The sequence below is a fragment of the Phoca vitulina genome, unplaced genomic scaffold (assembly GCF_004348235.1).
Source record: "Phoca vitulina isolate PV1807 unplaced genomic scaffold, GSC_HSeal_1.0 scaffold8, whole genome shotgun sequence".
NCBI classification, from domain to species: Eukaryota; Metazoa; Chordata; class Mammalia; order Carnivora; family Phocidae; genus Phoca; species Phoca vitulina.
In genome coordinates this window covers 32,068,400-32,088,352 of record NW_022589711.1, presented here as the reverse complement: position 1 = coordinate 32,088,352, position 19,953 = coordinate 32,068,400, and the positions used below count along the sequence as shown (strand labels likewise).

Below are 19,953 nucleotides of genomic sequence, written 5' to 3'. Positions count from 1 at the left end.
TCTTTGGGGTAAATACCCAGTAGTGCAATTGCTGGATCGTATGGTATCAGCTCTTTTCTTTCTGTTTTAGGCAGCAAACATATCAGAAGAACTGAAGAAGGAGCAAGACACCAATGCCCACTTGGAGAGGATGAGAAAGAATATGGAGCAGACAATTAAAGACTTACAAAAAAGGCTGGATGAAGCTGAACAGACTGCCATGATGGGGAATAGAAAGCAAATCCAGAAACTAGAATCTAGGGTAGGTGTTTGCATGGGTCAGCATGGGGTCATGATGACTCCCAGTTCAACACCTTATTGTCCTGGAATATCACTCCAAATGTTCCCTATCTCTCTCATCACTTCTGCTTTTAGCACTTCTAGATCATTGAGAGTGTCAGATCTCAATATATTCATTCATTCTTGCTTGACCTTGTACCATCAATCAAGACTTTTCTTGGACTGGATTAACTCTGCCCTCCCTCTTCCTGCTCGGTGAGAATGTATCTTCTCCCGTTCAGCCGCACCAACTCCAGGCCCCCCAGAGCCAGGGTTACCTGCTACTTCCAGGAACACCTGCGCAGTATTGCTTCTGTGCCTTTGTTCCTGTTATTTCTCTGCAGAGAAGGCCCATTTTTTATCTGCCAGGGCAAGTGGGAGGGAAACAACTAAACAAGGATCAAGAAATGCTTAGTGAAGATATAGGAAGGACTGACAGCAATGATGTAGCACCTGCCTTCAGGGAGCTTAACAACAAATAGGAAGATCTCTCTTAAAAATAGGATATTTAAAACTATTGAGTCGATTTCAATGACTATGTACAAGTTGAGTGACAAATGCTAGAAGGATAGGGAGAATATTTGGGACTTGACGGTTCAGAAGGGCCCCTGAAAAATACAGTATTGCTTTTGCACATTTATGGTATATCCATACAGTAGAATTCCAATGCACATCCATGGTACCTCCAGATAATCATGCTGATTGAAAAGGAATGAGGAAGAGCTCTGTGGTAGGTTCTGGAGATCCCATCTAGAGGTACAATGATGATAAAAGGCACAGGCAACAGGTAGAATCTACAAGCTTTTGTGCAAGAGCAGGGGAAATCTAGAAGACGGGTGCACATACACATTTGCTTGTGTTTTCAAAAAGAAGGGGTGACAGGATTAGACATTAGCTACCCATAGGAGGAGAACACAGAGATGAAACTGAGACCTTCTGAATGAACCTCATTCCATTGTTTTGATTGCAAAATCACATAAAACATTTACATGCTTTTACATGCTTCATAATTAAAAAACAAATTTAAATCAACAAGCAGAATAAAACAAATCAATCCCTAAAATGTTAACACAAATGGAAACAAGTGAAGGTAACTGTGTATCAAGTTGGGGGACATAAAATACACAGAAGAATTATTCCCAGTGACTTTTAAACATAGTGCTTTGTACATCCCTCATGGAATACATCTAAGGACAAAAGAAAAAAAAAATCAGCAATAAAGCAAACCGTACTTGCAGTTTCAAATAACAATATCTTATCATTACTACTATCAATAAGACCAATATAATTCTCTAACGAATAATTATTTAATCTTTATTGTGTAAGAACCAAGATCTTTTAGTATGAGAAAAAACATGTAGGTATAAGATTAAAGAACTTAGAATATGTCTCTTTTCCCTAATAAAAAATACAGGAATGATACCGGTATTTCCAATTCAAATTTAACATTGCAGGATTTAATTTTGTTTCCAGTTGCTGTTTCTCCACCACTAAGGCATAGAACCAGTGCTAACTCAGTAGCAATGAGCTCCCAATATCGGCTGATACTAAGGAATTATGATTAATTTTCTTAAAAAACATAATCATAAGACTATCATCTGTTAGGATTACATAACGAAATATTTACAGGTGAAATTATATGATGTCTAGGATTTGATGTAATAAAATGATTTTCCCAGAGGAGTGTTAATCAACTTAAAAATACACACACGCGAGAAAAACCTCATCTTAAAGGGGCCCTCTTCGTCTCATGTCTCATCCAATAGAACTATGTATTAGGTTCCTATATGACAGGGGGTTAGAAGATTATTTTAGTGGGCTTCACCTACAAAGAACATGCACACCTGCTGACTTGCCCTCCCTGAGGACGAGCAAGGACAGTGTGTCTGAAGTGGAGGGAGGGAGGGAGGCGGGGAGTGAGAGATGGGGTCAGACATGCCAGGCAATTTCATGCCTCAGGGCATTAGACTGTGCAATTTTAAAAGGGTAGTCAGGAAGGTCCTGTTGAGAAGGTGGCTTTTGTGTCAAGAAGAAGGCAGGGAGAGAGCCATGGACATTGAGGGGAAGACAAAGAGGAGCCAACACCCTTCCTCTCCCGACTCTCTACCCCCCTTTCCGTTTTATTTCTCCAAATCACTTCTCACCACCGAACATATTCTATATTTTGCTTTGTGTGTTCCCCTCATTAAAATGTATGCTCATACAGGGGAGAGATTTTTGTTTGTTCTGTTCACTGCTGTATCCCTAGCCTTGGGGTCTGGTGGGTGGCAAGCATAAAATATCTGTTGAATGACTGTTGACTTTGCTTATAGGACTCCGTCAGGCTGCAGGCAGATTGTTAGTCCATACAGCTCTCCCACAAAACAGGGCTGTCGGCCAGCGCCTGCCCGTTAGGCCCCATAGCCTCAAGGTCAGATTTCAGAGATCAGAGCTGAACGGGGAGAAAGAAGCTTAAGATCACATAATACAGTGGCTGGATCCTTAAAGTGGGCTCTATCTAGCTTATTCTCTGTATGCTCACCTACGTTCCTACACACGTGTATGTGTGTAATTTTGTGACCTCACAGGAAACTTGTCACTTCTGCATGGATGAGCCCAACTTGTCGAGCGTGGACGAGCCCTTCCCAGCCTTCAGAGTGTAAACAGGTCTTTTATAAACCCACATAATTCAATCCACTCGCTTTTGGTGAGGCAGCGTTCCCAGGGAGGCTGCCCTGTTTAACCGCGGCCAGAAAGAGTGGATGCATCCCTCCCACTAGGGGAGAGGAGGGGTGGAGGGATGGGTTAGCCTGGTGATGGGTATTAAGGAGGGCACGTATTGCATGGAGCACTGGGTGTTATACGCAAATAATGAATCATGGAACACTACATCAAAACCTAATGATGTAATGTATGGTGACTAACATAACATAATAAAATGAAAAAAAAAAAAAAAAGAGTAGATGCAGCTTTCCAGATGACTTCGCTCTATTGCAAAGGACCGTGCCAGTCGGCCAATGTGATGTCACTCTGGCTTGCTGGCTGCCAGCCTGTGGTCTGAGGTCAGGGTTTGGTTGCAGGTGCACGAACTGGAAGGTGAACTGGAGGACGAAACCCGTCGCAGCTCAGAGACCAGGAAGGGAGCCCGCAGGCTGGAGCGATGCGTCCAAGAGCTGAGCGATCAGGTACTCCAGGAAACTGTTGGCTGTCGGGGCGCTGGAGAAACGTGCTCCTTCAAGCCTGAAATGGCCTTCCGGGTGTCCTGCCGCGCTCTCTCCATCTTTGCCCTCTCCCAGCGGTAGACGCTGACTGACAGTCCCGGGGCTCCTGTGCCATTAGTGGTGTGGGTCGGTCCCTTTCCAGAGCTCGCAGGAAGCAAAATGCGAGCGGCACGTCGCAATTAGAAGTGAAAAGCTATTTATATGGTGCTGATTTTTTTTTCACACATAACGTCTACAGCACTTGCCGAAAAGATGCCTTCCTGTGAGAGGCTGAGTGAGAACAATGTGTAAATGAAGGGGCTGACAGAGAGTTGGGGCGGCTCCTCGGCCGGCAGGTGACATGGGACCCTGGCGACACTGGAGCAGGGGACATCTTCACTCCCAGCCTCTGGTGGCACCAACCCTCCAGGCCCCCCGAGGACTCTATCTGGTGCCGGTGCCAGGTGGTGCGAAGGCACAACTGTTAATGACGGGCCTCCCGAGCTCTCAGCTCCTTTTCCTGTGGACCACCGTTGGTCTCCAGCAAGTAACGAAGAAGCGGGAAGACTTCTTACCGGGAATTAAGGCATTTCTGAAGCCACAAGATAATCCTTCCCTTTCATTTTCATTTTCCAACCTGTCTTTCCCTTTCTTCAACTGGAGGGGACCATAGATAAGAGTCCCTGAGAGCAGAGGCACCGTGTCATGTGCCACTCGGGGGCCTGGCATCTTCCTGGCACAGAGTAGGGGCGCACATGCCAGTTGTTGAACATGGATGCCAGAGGTCACGTTCTAGCCCTCTCCCGCTGCGTGATCTAGCTCGTGCCAGTGAAAAGGCAAATTCGTTCCCGGCACCACCCACTTTCACAGCAACTTTGGATCTGCCCGTCTTGATTCTGGCCCCTGAGGCTGAGTTGCTGTTAGAGATGCCAAAGTCTTCTTCCCTTGCAACAGGAAAAAGTGTTGATGAGAAAGCAGAGCACTTCAGAAACATCATCTTAGGCTAATTAAGATGAAATGAGCTACTTGCACAGCTCTTCTTCACCGAATAAGTGGTTCTTTTCTAAGACGAGTTAGTCTGACACTTCTTTAGACTATGCTTGTTATACCAAAACCACTCAGGAGTGAGCCCCTGGTATGTGCGGCTAAGGAAGTAAACAGCTTGGGAGCATGAAAGATGTGGTATTCTACTCTTCTTTTGCGGGGGGCCAGGAAGCCACCTATGCTGGGGGAGTAAATGAGGCTTGTTAATAATGTCCGGGTTTTTCTTCTCTTTATTTTCCTGTGGATTACTCATACATTTTTTCTTGTGAGGACAAGTTCATTATACAACAAAACACCAAGGCTATACTTTTTTGGTTTTCATTGTCCCCAAGAACGTATTCTTGTTCTATTGTGTTTTATCTTTGTTTCTTCTTAGCAATAACCTTATTGTTCCCTCATGTACTAGTATGGAGGTATAGTTTTTAATGTCTTCCATGTGTCCGCACAGTGCTTAGACTATATCTATTCAGTTATGCAATGATTTTCTGCCATTAAATCAGATAACCCCTACTGAGCACCTATTTCACACAAGATATCAAGCTAGGTGCTGTAACTTTAAAGAGACATAAGAGAACCCTCCACATTCCTTGATATCAGTACCTGGTTTTGAAATATTCAAGATAGATGCTGACTCAATCCAGTCTGTTCTCCTTTAGCATCAATACAACCACCAGGACTATGAGGTGGGGTGTTTCGTGATAGTGCGTCATTGGTGCCAATTGAAAATGTCATTTTGAAAGGGGCCTAAATATGGTTTTCATTTCCTAGGAAAAATCCTCTGGGAATATCCTACGACACTGGTGTGACCCCAACCACAATAGTTCTATGGCCAGTCCCCATTGAGCATTTATCTTCCCCCGTATCTCCCTCTAGTATCTGGAAGCTCATCAGGTTTTCTCTCTCCAGTACCCAGAATAATGTGCTATAAAGCAGGATATGGGACTAGAACTTAGAACCATTGTAGAAGGTACAGACAGTTTTTCTGCACCCTCCCCCATCCACCTGCTCCATTTTATCTTCAACTGCATTCTATATTCCAGGATCTAAGTATAGATGTTATTTAATCCTTACAAATCTAATTACAGATATAGTATCTTCACTTATAAAGATAAGGAAACAAAATGTGATTTGGGGTAGCTTCTCTGGGAACCAAATGCCAGGATGGAGTTCTAGAAGTACAAGAGATTTATTGGACATAACACCTGGAAAGACAAAGGGGAGAGCAAGCAGGATCAGGCAGAGAAAGCCTTCAGACCACAGTGCGAGTCTGACACCCATGAAAGGAAAGGGTGAAGGAAGGAGGATGGACTAGGAGCTGATTCAGCCTGCAGTGCACCTCTGAGCAGTGTCCAGCACAAAGATTGCCTGGAAAGGAACCCCAGGTTGGGCAGAAATGGCCAGATCCTCATAACTGCTGGGCCCAGGTGGTGACTGGGGGCCGCCTGGGGAGTGGTGATCTCAGGGTAAATGCTACAGCAGCTCCCAAAGGTGCTGCAGCTGGAGGTTTTCAGGTAAGTGCCCACCTCACAGCTGAATGGCAAATTCTTTCCTTGAAGGGAAATCTGAGCTGTGTACAGCTGTGGCTACCACAGGGCTGAGATGTGAACCTAAGCCTAACAAAGGCTTTGCCTTCTCAAGTGGGAGGAACATCATTAACATCAGCAACCACTTCTAGCCTTCTTCAGTTTTCTTCTTTGTGGCTTCCTTGACCACTCAGTAAGTTTACTGGCCTCAGTAAATTGGTTTTAAGCGATTAAACTGCTGTTGGTTTTAGAACTTCCTATAAACACATAATTCTATGAATCTTCAAATTTCTTAAACCTGGGAGGGAAAGGGACAGGCAGATGAAGACAGAATAGATTTTGCTGAAAAAAATAGAATTGTCTCATTTCCTTATATCTTGGTCTCTGCCTGAGGAAGCTTAAAATTCGTAATTAATTATCTACTGTCAGATTGTACCTTAAGGTGGGGTGGGGAAGCATGCTAGGCGATACAAATGGCTTGATCGAAGTTTTATTTCTTTACTTATGGATTTATTTATATTCAGATAAAATTGACACAACATGGCATTAGTGTTGGGTGTACAACATAATAATTTGATGTTTGTTTACATTGTGAAATGATTATCACAAGTTTAGTTAACATCCATCACCACACATAATTACAAAATTTTTTTTCTTGAGATGAGAACTCTTAAGATTTACTCTTTTAGTAACTTTCAAATATATAGCACTGTATTGTTAACTGTAGTCACCATGCTCAACATTACATTCCCAGGACTTACATTTTATAACTGGAATTTTGTACCTCTTGATCACCTTGACCCATTTTTCCCACCCCCATATACCCCTGCCTTTGGCCACCACCAATCTGTTTTTTGTTTCTGACTTTGGTTTTTTAGATTTTACATATAGGTAAGATCATATATTATTTGTCTTTCTCTGACTTATTTCACTTAGTATAATGCCCTTAAGGATTGAAAATGTAAGGACTTCCTTTTTATGGCTGAATAATATTCCATTCTGTGTGTATATATACATACCCCATTTTCTATTTGTTGATAGACACTTAGGTTGTTTCCATGTCTTGGCTACTGTAAATAATACTCTCATGAACATGGGGATGCAGATATCTTTTTAAGATAGTGATTTTGTTTCCTTCAGATAAATAACCAGAAGTGGGATTGCTGAATCATATGGTAGTTCTATTTTTGAGGAAAACTCCATACCATTTTCCACTGTGGCTGCACCAGTTTGCATCCCCAACAGTAGTGCACAGAGGCTCCCTTTTCTCATCAACACTTGTCATTTCTTGTCTTTTTGATATCTCATTGTGATTTTGATTTGCATTTCCCTGATGGTGAGTGATGTTGAGCACCTTTTCATGCACCTATTGGCCATATATATATATCTTCTTTGAAAAAATATCCATACAGATCCTCTGTTCATTTTTTTAAAATTCCAGTATAATTAATGTACAGTGTTATATTAGTTTCAGATATGCAATATAGTGATTCAACAATTCTATACATTACTCAGTGCTCATCGACATAAGTATACTCTTAATACCTTTTGCCTATTTCACCCATCCCCCCACCCACCTCCCATCTGGTAACTACCAGTTTGTTCTCTATATTTAAGAGTCAGCTTTTCTTTCTTTCTTTTTTTTTTTAATTTTTTTATTGTTATGTTAATCCCCATACATTACATCATTAGTTTTAGATATAGTGTTCCACGATTCATTGTTTGTGCATAACACCCAGTGCTCCATGCAGAACGTGCCCTCCTCAATACCCATCACCAGGCTAACCCATCCTCCCACCCCCCTCCCTCTTTCTTTTTTTTTAAAAAGATTTTATTTATTTATTTGACAGAGAGAGACACAGTGAGAGAGGGAACACAAGCAGGGGGAGTTGGAGCGGGAGAAGCAGGCTTCCCGTGGAGCAGGGAGCCCGATGTGGGGCTCAATCCCAGGACTCTGGGATCATTACCTGAGCCGAAAGCAGACGCTTAATGACTGAGCCACCCAGGCACCCCAACAGCCAGCTTTTCATTTGTCTCTTTTTTTGTTTGCTTGTTTGTTCTGTTTCTTAAATTCCACATATGAGTGAAACCATATGGTATCTGTCTCTCTCTGACTGACTTACTTTACCTAGCATTATACCCTTTAGATCTATCCATGTTGTTGCAAATAGCAAGATTTCATTCTTTTTTATAACTAAATAATATTCTGTGTGTATATATACCACCTCTTTATCCATTCATCTTTTGATGGATACTTGGGTTGCTTCTATATTTTGGCTATTGAAAATAATGCTACAGTAAACATAGGGATGCATATATCTTTTTGAATTAGTGTTTTCATATTCTTTGGGTAAATACCCAGTAGTGGAATTACTGGATCATATGGTAATTATTTTTTGAGGAACCTCCCTACTGTTTTCCACAGTGGCTGCACCAGTTTGCATTCCCACCAACAGTGCATGAGAGTTCCTTTTTCTCCACATCTTGGCCAACACTCGTTTCTTGTTGTTGTTTGTTTGTTTGTTTGTTTTATTTTAGCCATTCTGATAGGTGTGAGGTGGTATCTCATAGTTGTTTTGATTTGCATTTCCCTGATAATGATGTTGAGCATCTTTGCATGTTTCTGTTCCTCATTCCATTTTTTAAATCATATTTTTTGTTTTCTGTTCTGTTTTGCTATTCAGTTGTATGAGTCCTTCATGTATTTTAGATATTAATCCCGTATCAGGTATAGGATTTAAAAATATTTCCTCCTATTCCATGGGTTGCCTTTTCATTTTTTTTAACTGTTTCCTTTGCTATATGGGAGTTTTTTAGTTCGCTGTAGTCCCACTTATTTATTTTTGCTTCTGTTGCCTTTGTTTTTGCTGTCAAATCCAAATTTCATAGCCAAGACCAATTTTGAGAAGCTTACCCCATGTTTTCTTCTAGGAGTTTTATGCTTTCATGGTTTCACATCTTACATTTAAGTCTTTAAGCCATTTTGAGCTAATTTTGTGTATGGTATAAGAAAATGGTCTAGTTTCATTCTTTTGCCTGTGGCTGTCCAATTTTCCCAACACCATTTATTAAAGAGACTATCCTTGTATATTCTTCACTCCTTTGTCATAAATTAATTGACCATATATATGCGGGTTTATTTCTGGGCTATTTTGTTTCATTGATCTATGTGTCTGTGTTTGTGTCAGTACCCCTACTGTTTTGAGTACTATAGCTTTATAACACAGTTTGAAATCAGGAAGCATGATGCACTGAGTTTTCTTCTTTCTCAGTTCCTTTGTCTATTTGGGGTCTTTTGGGTTCCATACAAATTTTAAAATTGTTTGTTCTATGTCTGTGAAAAATGCAATTGAAATTATGATAGGGATTGCACTGAAACAGTAAATTGCTATGTATAATATGGACATTTTAATAATATTCTTCCAATCTATGAACATGGAATATCTTTCCATTTTATTTGTGTCTTCTTAAATTTCTTTCATCAATGTCTTATAGTTTTCAGGGCACAGGTCTTTCATCCCTTTGGTTAAATTTGTTCCCAAGTATTTTATTCTTTTTGATGCATTTGTAAATAGGATTGTTTTCTCTTTTTTTAAGATTTGTTTATTTTAGAGAGCACAAGCAGGGGGAGGGGCAGAGGGAGAGGGAGACAAACAGACACCCCACTGAGCGGGGAGCCCAACTTGGGGTTCCATCCCAGGTTACTGAGATCATGACCTGAGCTAAAATCAAGAGTTGGATGTTTAACTGACTGAGCCACCCAGGAGCCCCAGGATTTTCTTTTCTTTTCTTTTTTTTCAGGATTGTTTTCTTAATTTCTCTTTCTGATAGTTTGTTACTAGTGTACAGAAACACAACTGATTTTTGTATGTTGATTTTATATCCTGAAACTTTACTATTTATTATTTCTAATAGTTTTTGGTGGAGTCTTTAGGGTTTTTGTTTTGTTACATATGCTATTATATTATCTTCAAATCAAGACAGTTTTACTTCTTCCTTTCTGATTTGGATGCCTTCTATTTCTTTTTCTTGCCTAATTGCTCTGGCTGAGACATCCAGTAATACGTTGAATAAAAGTAGTAAGAGTAGGCATCTTTGTCTTGTTCCTGATCTCAGAGGAAAATCTTAGCTTTTCTCCATTGAGTATGTTAGCTGTGGGTTTTTCATATACAGCCTTTATTATCTTGAGATACAACCCTCTATACCCACATTGTTGAGAGGTTTTATCATGAACTGATGTTGAATTTTGTCAGATGCTTTTTCTGCATGTATTGAGATGATCATATGATTTCTATCCATTTTGTTAATGTGGTGTATGACATTGATTTGCAGATGTCAGACCATCTTTGCATCCTTGGAATAAATTCAATTTGATCGGGGTGCCTGGGTGGCTCAGTCGTTAAGCGTCTGCCTTCGGCTCAGGTCATGATCCCAGGGTCCTGGGATCGAGCCCTGCATCGGGCTCCCTGCTCAGCGGGAAGCTTGCTTCTCCCTCTCCCACTCCCCCTGCTTGCGTTCCCTCTCTCGCTGTTGCTCTCTCTGTGTCAGATAAATAAAATCTTTAAAAAATTAAAAAAAATAAATAAATCCAATTTGATCATGGCATATGATCTTTTTAATGTATCATTGAATTCAGTTTGCTAATACTTTCTTGAGGATTTTTGTATCTATGTTCATCAGGGATACTGGCCTTTAATTTTCTTTATTTCTTTCCTCTCTCTTTCTTTCTTATGGTTTGATAGGGTAATGCTGGCCTTGTAAAAGGTGTTAGAAGTGTTCCCTCCTCTTCAATTTTGGGAAGGAATTTGGGAAGAAGTGGTATTAATTCTTCTTTAAACATTTGAAAGAATTTACCAATGATGACATCTGGTCCTGGACTTTTGTTCATTGAGAAGTTTTTTATTACTAATCCAATCTCCTTACTAGTAATTGTTCTATTCAGATTTTTTCTTTATTGAGATTTACTTATTTATTTAATTATTTATTAAAAAGATTTTACTTATTTTTGCGAGAGAGAGAGAGTGAGCAAGTGCACAAACAAGGGGGAGGGGCAGAGGGAGAAGCAGACTCCCGGCTGAGCAGGGAGCCCATTACGGGACACGATCCCAGAACCCCAGGATCATAACCTGATCCAAAGGCAGACCCTTAACAGACTGAGCCACCCAAGCACCTGAGTTTTGTTTATTTTTATCATTTTATTTTTTTTTAATCATAATAAGTGCACTCTTTAATCCCCATCCCCTAGTTCCCAATCCCTTCACCCACCTCCCCTCTGGTAACCATTTGTTTGTTCTCTGTAGTTAAAAATCTGTTTCTTGGTTGTCTCTCTCCCTTTTTTTCTTTACTCATTTGTTTCTTAAATTCCGCATATGAGTGAGATCATATGGTTTTGGTCTTTCTCTGACTGACTTATTTCACTTAGCATTATGCTCTCTAGTTCATCCATGTTGTTGTAAATGGCAAGATTTCATTCTTTTTTATGATTGGATAATGTACCAATAATATCGCTGAACACACATACAAACACCCAACATCTTTATCCATTCATCTATTGAAGAACTTGTGGGCTGCTTCATCTATTGAAGAACTTGTGGGCTGCTATTGTAAATAATGGTGCAGTAAACATAGGTGTGCATGGATTCCTTTGAATTAGTGTCTTCATATTTTTTGGGTAAATACCCAGTAGTGCAATTTCTGGATCATAGGATATTTCTATTTTTAATTTTTTGAGGAAATTCCATATTGTTTTCACAAATGGCTGCACCAATTTGCATTCCCACCAACAGTGCCAGAGGGTTGCTTTTTCTCCACATCCTTGCCAAACTTGTTGTTTCTTGTGTTTTTGATTTGTTCAGATTTTCTATTTATTCATGATTCAGTCTTGGTAGGTTGTATGTTCTAAGAATTTATCCATTTCGTTTAGGTTGTCCAAATTTTTAGCATATAACTGTTTATAATGTTTCTTATGATCCTTTGAATTTCCGTGGTATCACTTGTAATGTCTCCTCTTTCTAATTTTATTTGAATCATCTCTTTTCTTGGTGAGTCTAGCTAAAAGTTTAACAGTTTATTTAAAATTTTGCTGTTGTTGAAGTATATGTGACATAAAATGTTATATTAGTTTCATGTGTACAGCATAGTGATTTGACACCTCTAGATGTTATGCTATGTTCTCCACAAGAGTAGTGACCATCTGCCACCATACAGCGCTATTACAATACCATTGGCTATATTCCCTATGCTGTGCCTTTCATCCCATGACTTATTCATTACAAAACTGGAAGCCTGTATTTCCCACTCCTCTTACCTCTTTTGCCCATCCCCTCCCACCACTGGCAACCACCAGTTCTCTGTATTTAAGATTCTGTTTTTGCTATTTTTGTTAGTTTCTTCATTTTGTTTTTTAAATTACACATATAAGTGAAATCATATGGCATTTGTCTTTCTCTCCCTGGCTTATTTCACTTAGCATAATATCCTCTAGGTCCATCCATGTTGCTGCAAATGGTAAGATTGCATCCCTTTTTTATGGCTGAGTAATATTCTGTTGTGAATATATATATATATATATATATATATATATAAAGTTAGGTTGTTTATTTGAGATCTTTCTTCATTTCTTAATGTGGACATTTGTTATTATGAACTTCCCTCTTAGAACTGCTTTTGCTGTATCCCATAAGTTTTGGTATGTTGTATTTCCATTTTCATTTGTCTCAAGGTATTTTTTTGATGGAAAAAAAGTACGTTTATATTGATAAGAGGTAAAATTCACAATGAAGAAATTAGAGGTACAAACTTTTATGTGAAGAACAATATAGCATCAAAGTATTTTAAGGAACAACCTTTTGTTTTGTTTTGTTTTAGTTTCAGAGGGTAGAGTTTAGTGATTCAACAGTTGCATATAAGCCTCAAGATATTTTTTGGGGTTTTTTAATTTCTCTTTTGATTTCTTCTTTGACCCATTGGTTGTTTAGTGATGTTTTTTAATCTTCATATACTTGTGAATTTTCCAGTTTTTTTTTCTTATAATTTCAGTTTCATACTGTTGTGGTCAGAAAAGATACTTGATATGATTTCAGTCCTTTTAAATTTATTAAGACTTGTTTTGTGGACTAACGTAGGATCTATTCTGAGGAATCTTATATGCATGCTTGAGAATAATGTGTAATCTGTTGCTTTTGGTTAGAATGTATACAGTCTGTTAAGTCCATCTGTTCTAATGTTTTGTTTAAGGACTATGTTTCCTTAATGATTTTCTGTCTGTATGATTTATCTATTGATGAAAGTTGGGTATTAAAGTCCCCTACTATTTTTGTATTGCTGTTTATTTCTCCCTTTAGATCTGTTAATATTTGCTTTATATATGTAGATGTTCCTATATTGGTGCATAGATATTTACAAATGCTATACCCTCCTGTTCAATTGACCCCTTTATCATTATATAATGACCTTTGTCTCTTATTAAGATCTTTGTCTTGGGGCGCCTGGGTGGCTCAGTTGGTTAAGCGACTGCCTTCGGCTCAGGTCATGATCCTGGAGTCCCTGGATCGAGTCCCGCATCGGGCTCCCTGCTCGGCAGGGAGTCTGCTTCTCCCTCTGACCCTCCCCCCTCTCACGTGTTCTCTCTCATTCTCTCTCTCTCAAATAAATAAATAAAATCTTAAAAAAAAAAAAAAAAGATCTTTGTCTTAACATCTATTTTGTCTGATAGAAGTGTAGCTACCCCACCTTCATTTTGGTTAACAATTGCAGGGAATGTCTTGTTACACTTTGAGTCTGTTTGTGTCTTTAGATCTGAAGTGAGTCTCTTGTAGGCAGCAGGTAGATGAGTCTTGTTTTTTTAATCCATTCAGCCACTTTGTCTTTTGATTAGAGAAAATTTAGTCCACTTACATTTAAAGTAATTATTGATAGGGATGTACATAATTGCCAGTTAGTTTCCTGGCTGTTTTGTAATTCCTGTGTTCCTTTCTTCTGCTTTTGTGATTTGATGATTTTCTGTAGTATGGTCAGATTCCTTTCTCTTTATCTTGTGTATCTATTATAGGTTTTTGTATCTACTGTATCTACTGTAGGTTTTTGCTTTGTGGTTACCGTGAGGCTTACATAAAACAACCTGTATTTATAATAGTTTATTTTAAGCTTCAGTTGGGATGCATTCTAAAGTTCTATATTTTTACTCTCCTCCCTGCCCATGTTTTATGTTTTTGATGTCACCATTTACATATTTTTATCTTGTGTATTCATTAACAGATTTTGGAAGTTAGTTATTTTTACTACTTTTGTCTTTTAACCTTCATACTAGATATATAAGTGATTTACCCACCGCCATAACAGCATATTATCCTGAATTTTATATATTTATCTTTGCCAATGAGATTTATATATTCATTTTCCTGTTACTTCTTAGAGCCCTTTCATTTCAGCTTATTGAGGTCCCTTTAATATTTCTTGTAAGGCCAGTCTAATGATATTGAATGCCTTTAGGTTTTGCTTGTCTGGAAAACTGTTTATCTCTCTTTCAGTTCTGAAGGACAACTTTGCCAGGTAGAGTATTCTTGTTTGGTAGTATTTTGTCTTTCAGCTCTTTGAATATATTATACCATTTCCTACTGGCCTGCAAAGGTTTTGCTGAAAACTCTGCTTACACAGTCTTATGGGGTTTCCTTTATATGTAACAAGTTGTTTTTCTCTTGCTGCTTTTAAGATTCTTTCCCTGTCTTTGACGATTTAATATTGTGTGTGTTGGTGTGGGCCTCTTTGGGTTCATTTTATTTGGAAGTCTCTGAACTTCCTGGATCTGGATGTCTGTTTCTTTCCCCAGGTTAGGGAAGTTTACAGCCATTATTTTTTTTTTCAAAAACTTTCTGCCCCTTTCTCTCTCTATTCTCCTTCTGCGACCCTTATGTGCAAATGTTAGTTTGCTTGATGTTCTCCTATAAGTCTATTAAGCTATCTTCACTCTTTATTCTTTATCTTTTTGTTGTTCTGATGAGAGGAATTCCATTGCCCTTGTCTTCAAGTTCACTGATCCTTTCTTCTGCTTCTAGTCTGCTGTTGAATCCCCATATTGTACTTTTCAGTCCACTTATTGTATTCTTCATCACTGTGATTCTGTGTGGTACTCTCTTAAATTTTCTCTTTGTTGAAATTTTCATTTTGTTCATGCATTGTTCTCCTGAGCTTGGTGAGCTTCTTTAGGACCATTATTTTGAACTCTTTATCAGGTAAACCACTTACCTCTTTTTCTGAGATTTTATTTTGCTTTTTGTTTGGAGCACATTCCTCTGTTCCTTCATTTTCTTTTCCTTCTGTACTGATTTCTATGCATTACATAAAACAGATACCTCTTCCAGTCTTGATCGAGTGGCCACATGTAGAAGATGATCTTTATTGTTCAACACTTCTCTAGCTCTTGGTTGTTTCTAAAATCTTTGTGATTGTTCAAGCAGTCTTCTTTGTTCTTAGTGGCTCCCAATAGTTGAGGATGTCCTAGCCTATTAGTGTCCCAAAGAGGAAGATCTCAGTACCTAGATGCAGGCTGACTGGAAGCTGGATCCTCAGGTAGGAGCTTTTAAAATATGCAAATATACCTCTTCTAGGGGAAGACTGGGAGATAGATATTTCTGTCTGTTTTTGTGCTGAGCCAAACAGTTTCTTTGTTTGCTACCATCCCATTGATTCTGTGAACACAAGCCCTGCTGGCCACCAGTGCCAGGCTATCAAGGGATGTGTCTTCTGCGCAGAGCTACAAAATCCAGGGCACCAGATCTGTGCACAAGCTCCTTTCTTGGCAGCATCAGCAGGCTAGGGTGGGACAGATGGAGAGCATAAAGCTGTCCCCTACCAAGTTCCCAGTCTCTGGGGGAGATTGCAGTCAGGCCCTTGATGTATGTTAAATTAGAAGTCAACTCCTCAGTCACAGCTACTAAGATAAATGAATTGGTCTCTTTTACAGAATGATGGCATTTCGGTATGCTGCTACTATACTGTGCCATGGCAGGGGAAGGGGCAGGTGGTTAAGCAGTTTTTGTTTGTTGCAGTCTTATGGGACCCATGAGCATAAGTCCTGTTGGCCACCAGAGCCATGCCTCCATGGGGTATTCCCTGGGCAGCAGCCACAAAACTAGGTGCCAAATATGCACAAGCTCCTTTCTGAGAGATATCAGTAACCTGGTGTGAGGCAGAGGGCAGGTGTGAATATGATGCCTACTTGCCTCTCCAGACTCTGGAGAGTATCACAGTCAGCCCCTTGATGTGTTTTAAATTAGAAGCCTGCCCCTAGCCTGTAGCTACTAAGATAAGCAAAGAGACCTCTTTCATGAAAAGACTGTGTGTTTCTATCTGTTGCCTCTGTGCTGTGTGTGTGTGTGTGTGGGGGGGGGAGATATTGACTGAATTTACAGAGGTGGAAATAAGCAGGAAAGCTGTGAGGTAATAGGAGATGAGCCTACTTGGAGTGGAGGAGGTTTGTGGAAGGCAGTGGAAGGTAGGTGGAAAGACCATGAAAGTCACCAAGTTGTTGACATTTGATGAAATAGGTAAGATGAAAACAGGAAAATAATTTGAGCAGCAGGGGTAGGTCTTGATTAAATCAGTATCTCAACCATCAACCAGTTGAGATGTTCTTCTTTTGGGAAGTTCAACAGCTCCAAAATGGAGATACTCTAGTTGAAAGGTCATAGGAAAATGGAGGACGTGCAGAATCTTGCCTGCCTGCCTCTCCCCTCCTGTTTCCTCAGAATACTCAAGGCTCTGTAGAGCACAGTTGAGGAACTCTATCTTAGTAGATTTCCTTTCTCTAGCCCACGCCTGATTGCAATGGAAGCAATGAGAATGTACACACCAATATCCCCACAGCTCATAAAATTTTCCTATCTCTGCTGATGCCCACACCAGAATTCCAGAAAACTTACCTTTTCTATAGTTTCATTATCCAAAGCCAAGAGTCAATTAGAAATTTCAAGGGAAGAGTTGGTTTGATTAGTGAGAGGAGAGGTTTCTAGTTTTGCACATGCAGCTTTTGTAACAATGGTACTTCATTCCTCCTGAGAAACCACAGGCAGGTGTAGCTTGGTTAGGATGGGAGGGCTGCTGACCAAATTGAAACTAGTGGCTTTAACTTCTATTTCAGCAAAAGGCTAATTGAGTTCTGTGATGGATCAGGAGAAAAGACTGTCAGTGCTCAGAGTTGTGTTAATTTCTCAAAACTTGGAATCAGTAAAGTTAGACCCATTTTTCAAATCACAATTCAAATATGTTGTTTAATAAAGTTTCCTAACTCTTACCTGCTCATGAGGTGACTCCCAATGCAGACTGCTGGATCATTCAAATCACCTTCATATACATACCTAAGCATTTCAGGCAGAGGAAGACAAGAAAAATCTGAGCAGGATGCAGACTCTGATGGAAAAACTTCAGCTACAAGTACAAAGTTACAAGCAGCAAATGGAGGCAGCCGTACCTGGGGCTATTGCCGTCTCATGGATTTCCCAGCCATTGTTTTTGATTAATGGAGATAGGTAAGCACTTTGTCTAGAGAGGACCAGCTCAGCTTAAAGTCTGTTCATTCTCTAGTTTTTCTCAAACTAGAATTATCACAATGCTCAAAAAATTGTTACTTTTCCTTCCAGGGAGCCAGAGCTCTTGCCCTCAACCTTGTTTTATACTCAAACATGTACATTGTAAGAAATGAGTCCAGTAAGAACATGGTGTTGTATAGGGATGGTGAATTTTTGGCCAGGTAAGCACTCTGGGGCCTTCCTCACCCCAAAACCTTGGGTGAGCATAATGTGGCTCACAGTCCTTTTTCCTGATGAGCCTGGACATAACTGACCCAAACTACCATCATCTGAAATGTACTTGCCAACCCTGGGTTAATATCCATAGCTACATAGAAGGTAATTCATAAGTGCCATATACATTGGTTTATACCTAATATCTCCTATATTTCAATGATTTGGGCTAAAACACTGCTAGGACTAAAAATTACCTGTTGACTTGTATAATTTTTAAAGATAAACCCCCTCTACTCAAAGGTAAACTAGGATGTTTAACTGATTATGAAACAATTGTGGTTTTTCTGACATGTAACATGCCTGTGAAAGCCATACCAGCTCCAATTAGTGGAACGTGCTGAGCAGGTTCTAAATTTCCAGAGAACAATGGTTACAAAAATGGATCTCATGCCTATTAGAAAGTCTGAATTCTTATATATTATACCAAAATATATTCCATTCAATACTCAGAAGTTTAGATTCCTTTCACACATTTTTCAACTTTTTCATGTCAAAGCAGAAAAAAATGACTATGCAGGCACAGGGATATTTTTTCATTTTTTTTATTTTTATAGGAAGTACAAGCCAATCAATATCTTTCCAAGTATAAGAAGCAGCAACATGAGTTGAATGAAGCTAAGGAAAGAGCAGAGATAGCAGAATCTCAAGTCAATAAACTCAGGATCAAAGCAAAAGAGTTTAGAAAAAAGGTATGTCAGATATTCAACTCTGTTGTAATTCTTAAAGCGTGTATGTTTAGAGCTCATGTCATCACAGAGACCAGTAGAACAAGAAATTATTTTTCAAAAGACTTTGAAGAGAAAAAACAAAAAGTACGTTCTGCTAAGCTCTTCCCATATTTACTAAATTTTCTTTGGCCAGGTAATATGCAGTGTTAAGCATTTGAGTGGAATGTATATTGTATTTATACTTCTCAAATGCTTAATTCCAGGTGAACTTGCTGGCTCCGAGTTCCAGGTCCTAGATTCATTTGTGTAGAACAGTCAGGAGTCCAGAAAGCAAAGATGATTTTATTTTTTTTTTGCTTTATTTTTTTTTTAAAGATTTTATTTATTTATTTATTAGAGAGCGAGTGAGAGAGAAACAGCATGAGAGGGGGGAGGGTCAGAGGGAGAAGCAGGCTCCCCGCCGAGCCGGGAGCCCGATGTGGGGCTCAATCCCAGGACTCCGGGATCATGACCTGAGCCGAAGGCAGTCGCTCAACCGACTGAGCCACCCAGGCGCCCCGCAAAGATGATTTTAAAAGCACAGATGGATCTGCTTGAAACTGAGTTAAGTCTTTCTATGTAGATAAGTACCTGACTTTATACTGGATCAGTATGGAGACCTGGGTGGTGAGGTTTAAAGTTGAGGCAGTGGAGAATAAATGTACTTGTCTTCTCTAGCTTTCTGCTTTATCCCTCATTCTGTCCTAAAACAAGGGGAAATGGTTATTTCCCCCTATCTGTGGTTTTCAACACTACTATTCAGATCCCAGGGTAGGGGCTACCACCCTAACTTTTCTAGCAAAGTGGCAGCATGACCAAGACCAGCGAACTGTAGGCTTGTCAGGGTCAATGTCTGTTCAGGCTGCTATAACAGAATGCCAGAGACTGGGTGGCTTATAAATAACAAACGTTTCTCACAGTTCTGGAGGCCGGACAGTCCAGGATCATGGTGCTGGCAGATTCAGTGTCTGGTGAGGGTCACTTCCTCATAGACGGCCCTTTTCTCTATGTCCTTACGTAGTAAAAGGGGTGGGGAGAGGGAAGAAGCTCTCTGGGGATTTTTATAGAAGGCACTAATCCTATGCACAAGAGCTCCATCCTCATGACTTAAAGGCCCCACCTCCTTACGCCATCACTGTGGAGATTGAGATTTCAACATATGAACTTGGGGGTTATACAAAATAGGAAGCGCCAGCTTTCTTACTGAGATTTCCCACAAACACAGGGTTTTTTAATGAGGTCTGGCTTTAGGAGAAATGAATTAAAGGGCATTGGATAATGCGCCATTTGCTGCCCTTTATGGAATGTCTATAAAGCACGGATAGGTACCATTTCATTTTTAAAAACTTGGTACATACCTGGTCTTATCATAAATGAGCTATTAATAACTCTGCAAGATAAGCAGATAGGGTTGTCCATAATACATACTACCTGGAAGGAG

General features: G+C 39.7%; 1 protein-coding gene across 1 annotated transcript in view; it reads left to right on the top strand.

Moving 5' to 3' along the window:
- Positions 1-18,814, top strand: part of MYH15 (myosin heavy chain 15) — a 156,813-nt gene extending 137,999 nt beyond the window's left edge. The window contains 4 exon segments of the mRNA XM_032406238.1: positions 71-241; positions 3,318-3,414; positions 17,364-17,467; positions 18,360-18,814. Coding sequence (XP_032262129.1) covers positions 71-241; positions 3,318-3,414; positions 17,364-17,467; positions 18,360-18,683 — 696 coding nt within the window. The 3' untranslated portion in view covers positions 18,684-18,814.
- The last annotated feature ends 1,139 nt before the right edge of the window (positions 18,815-19,953 follow it).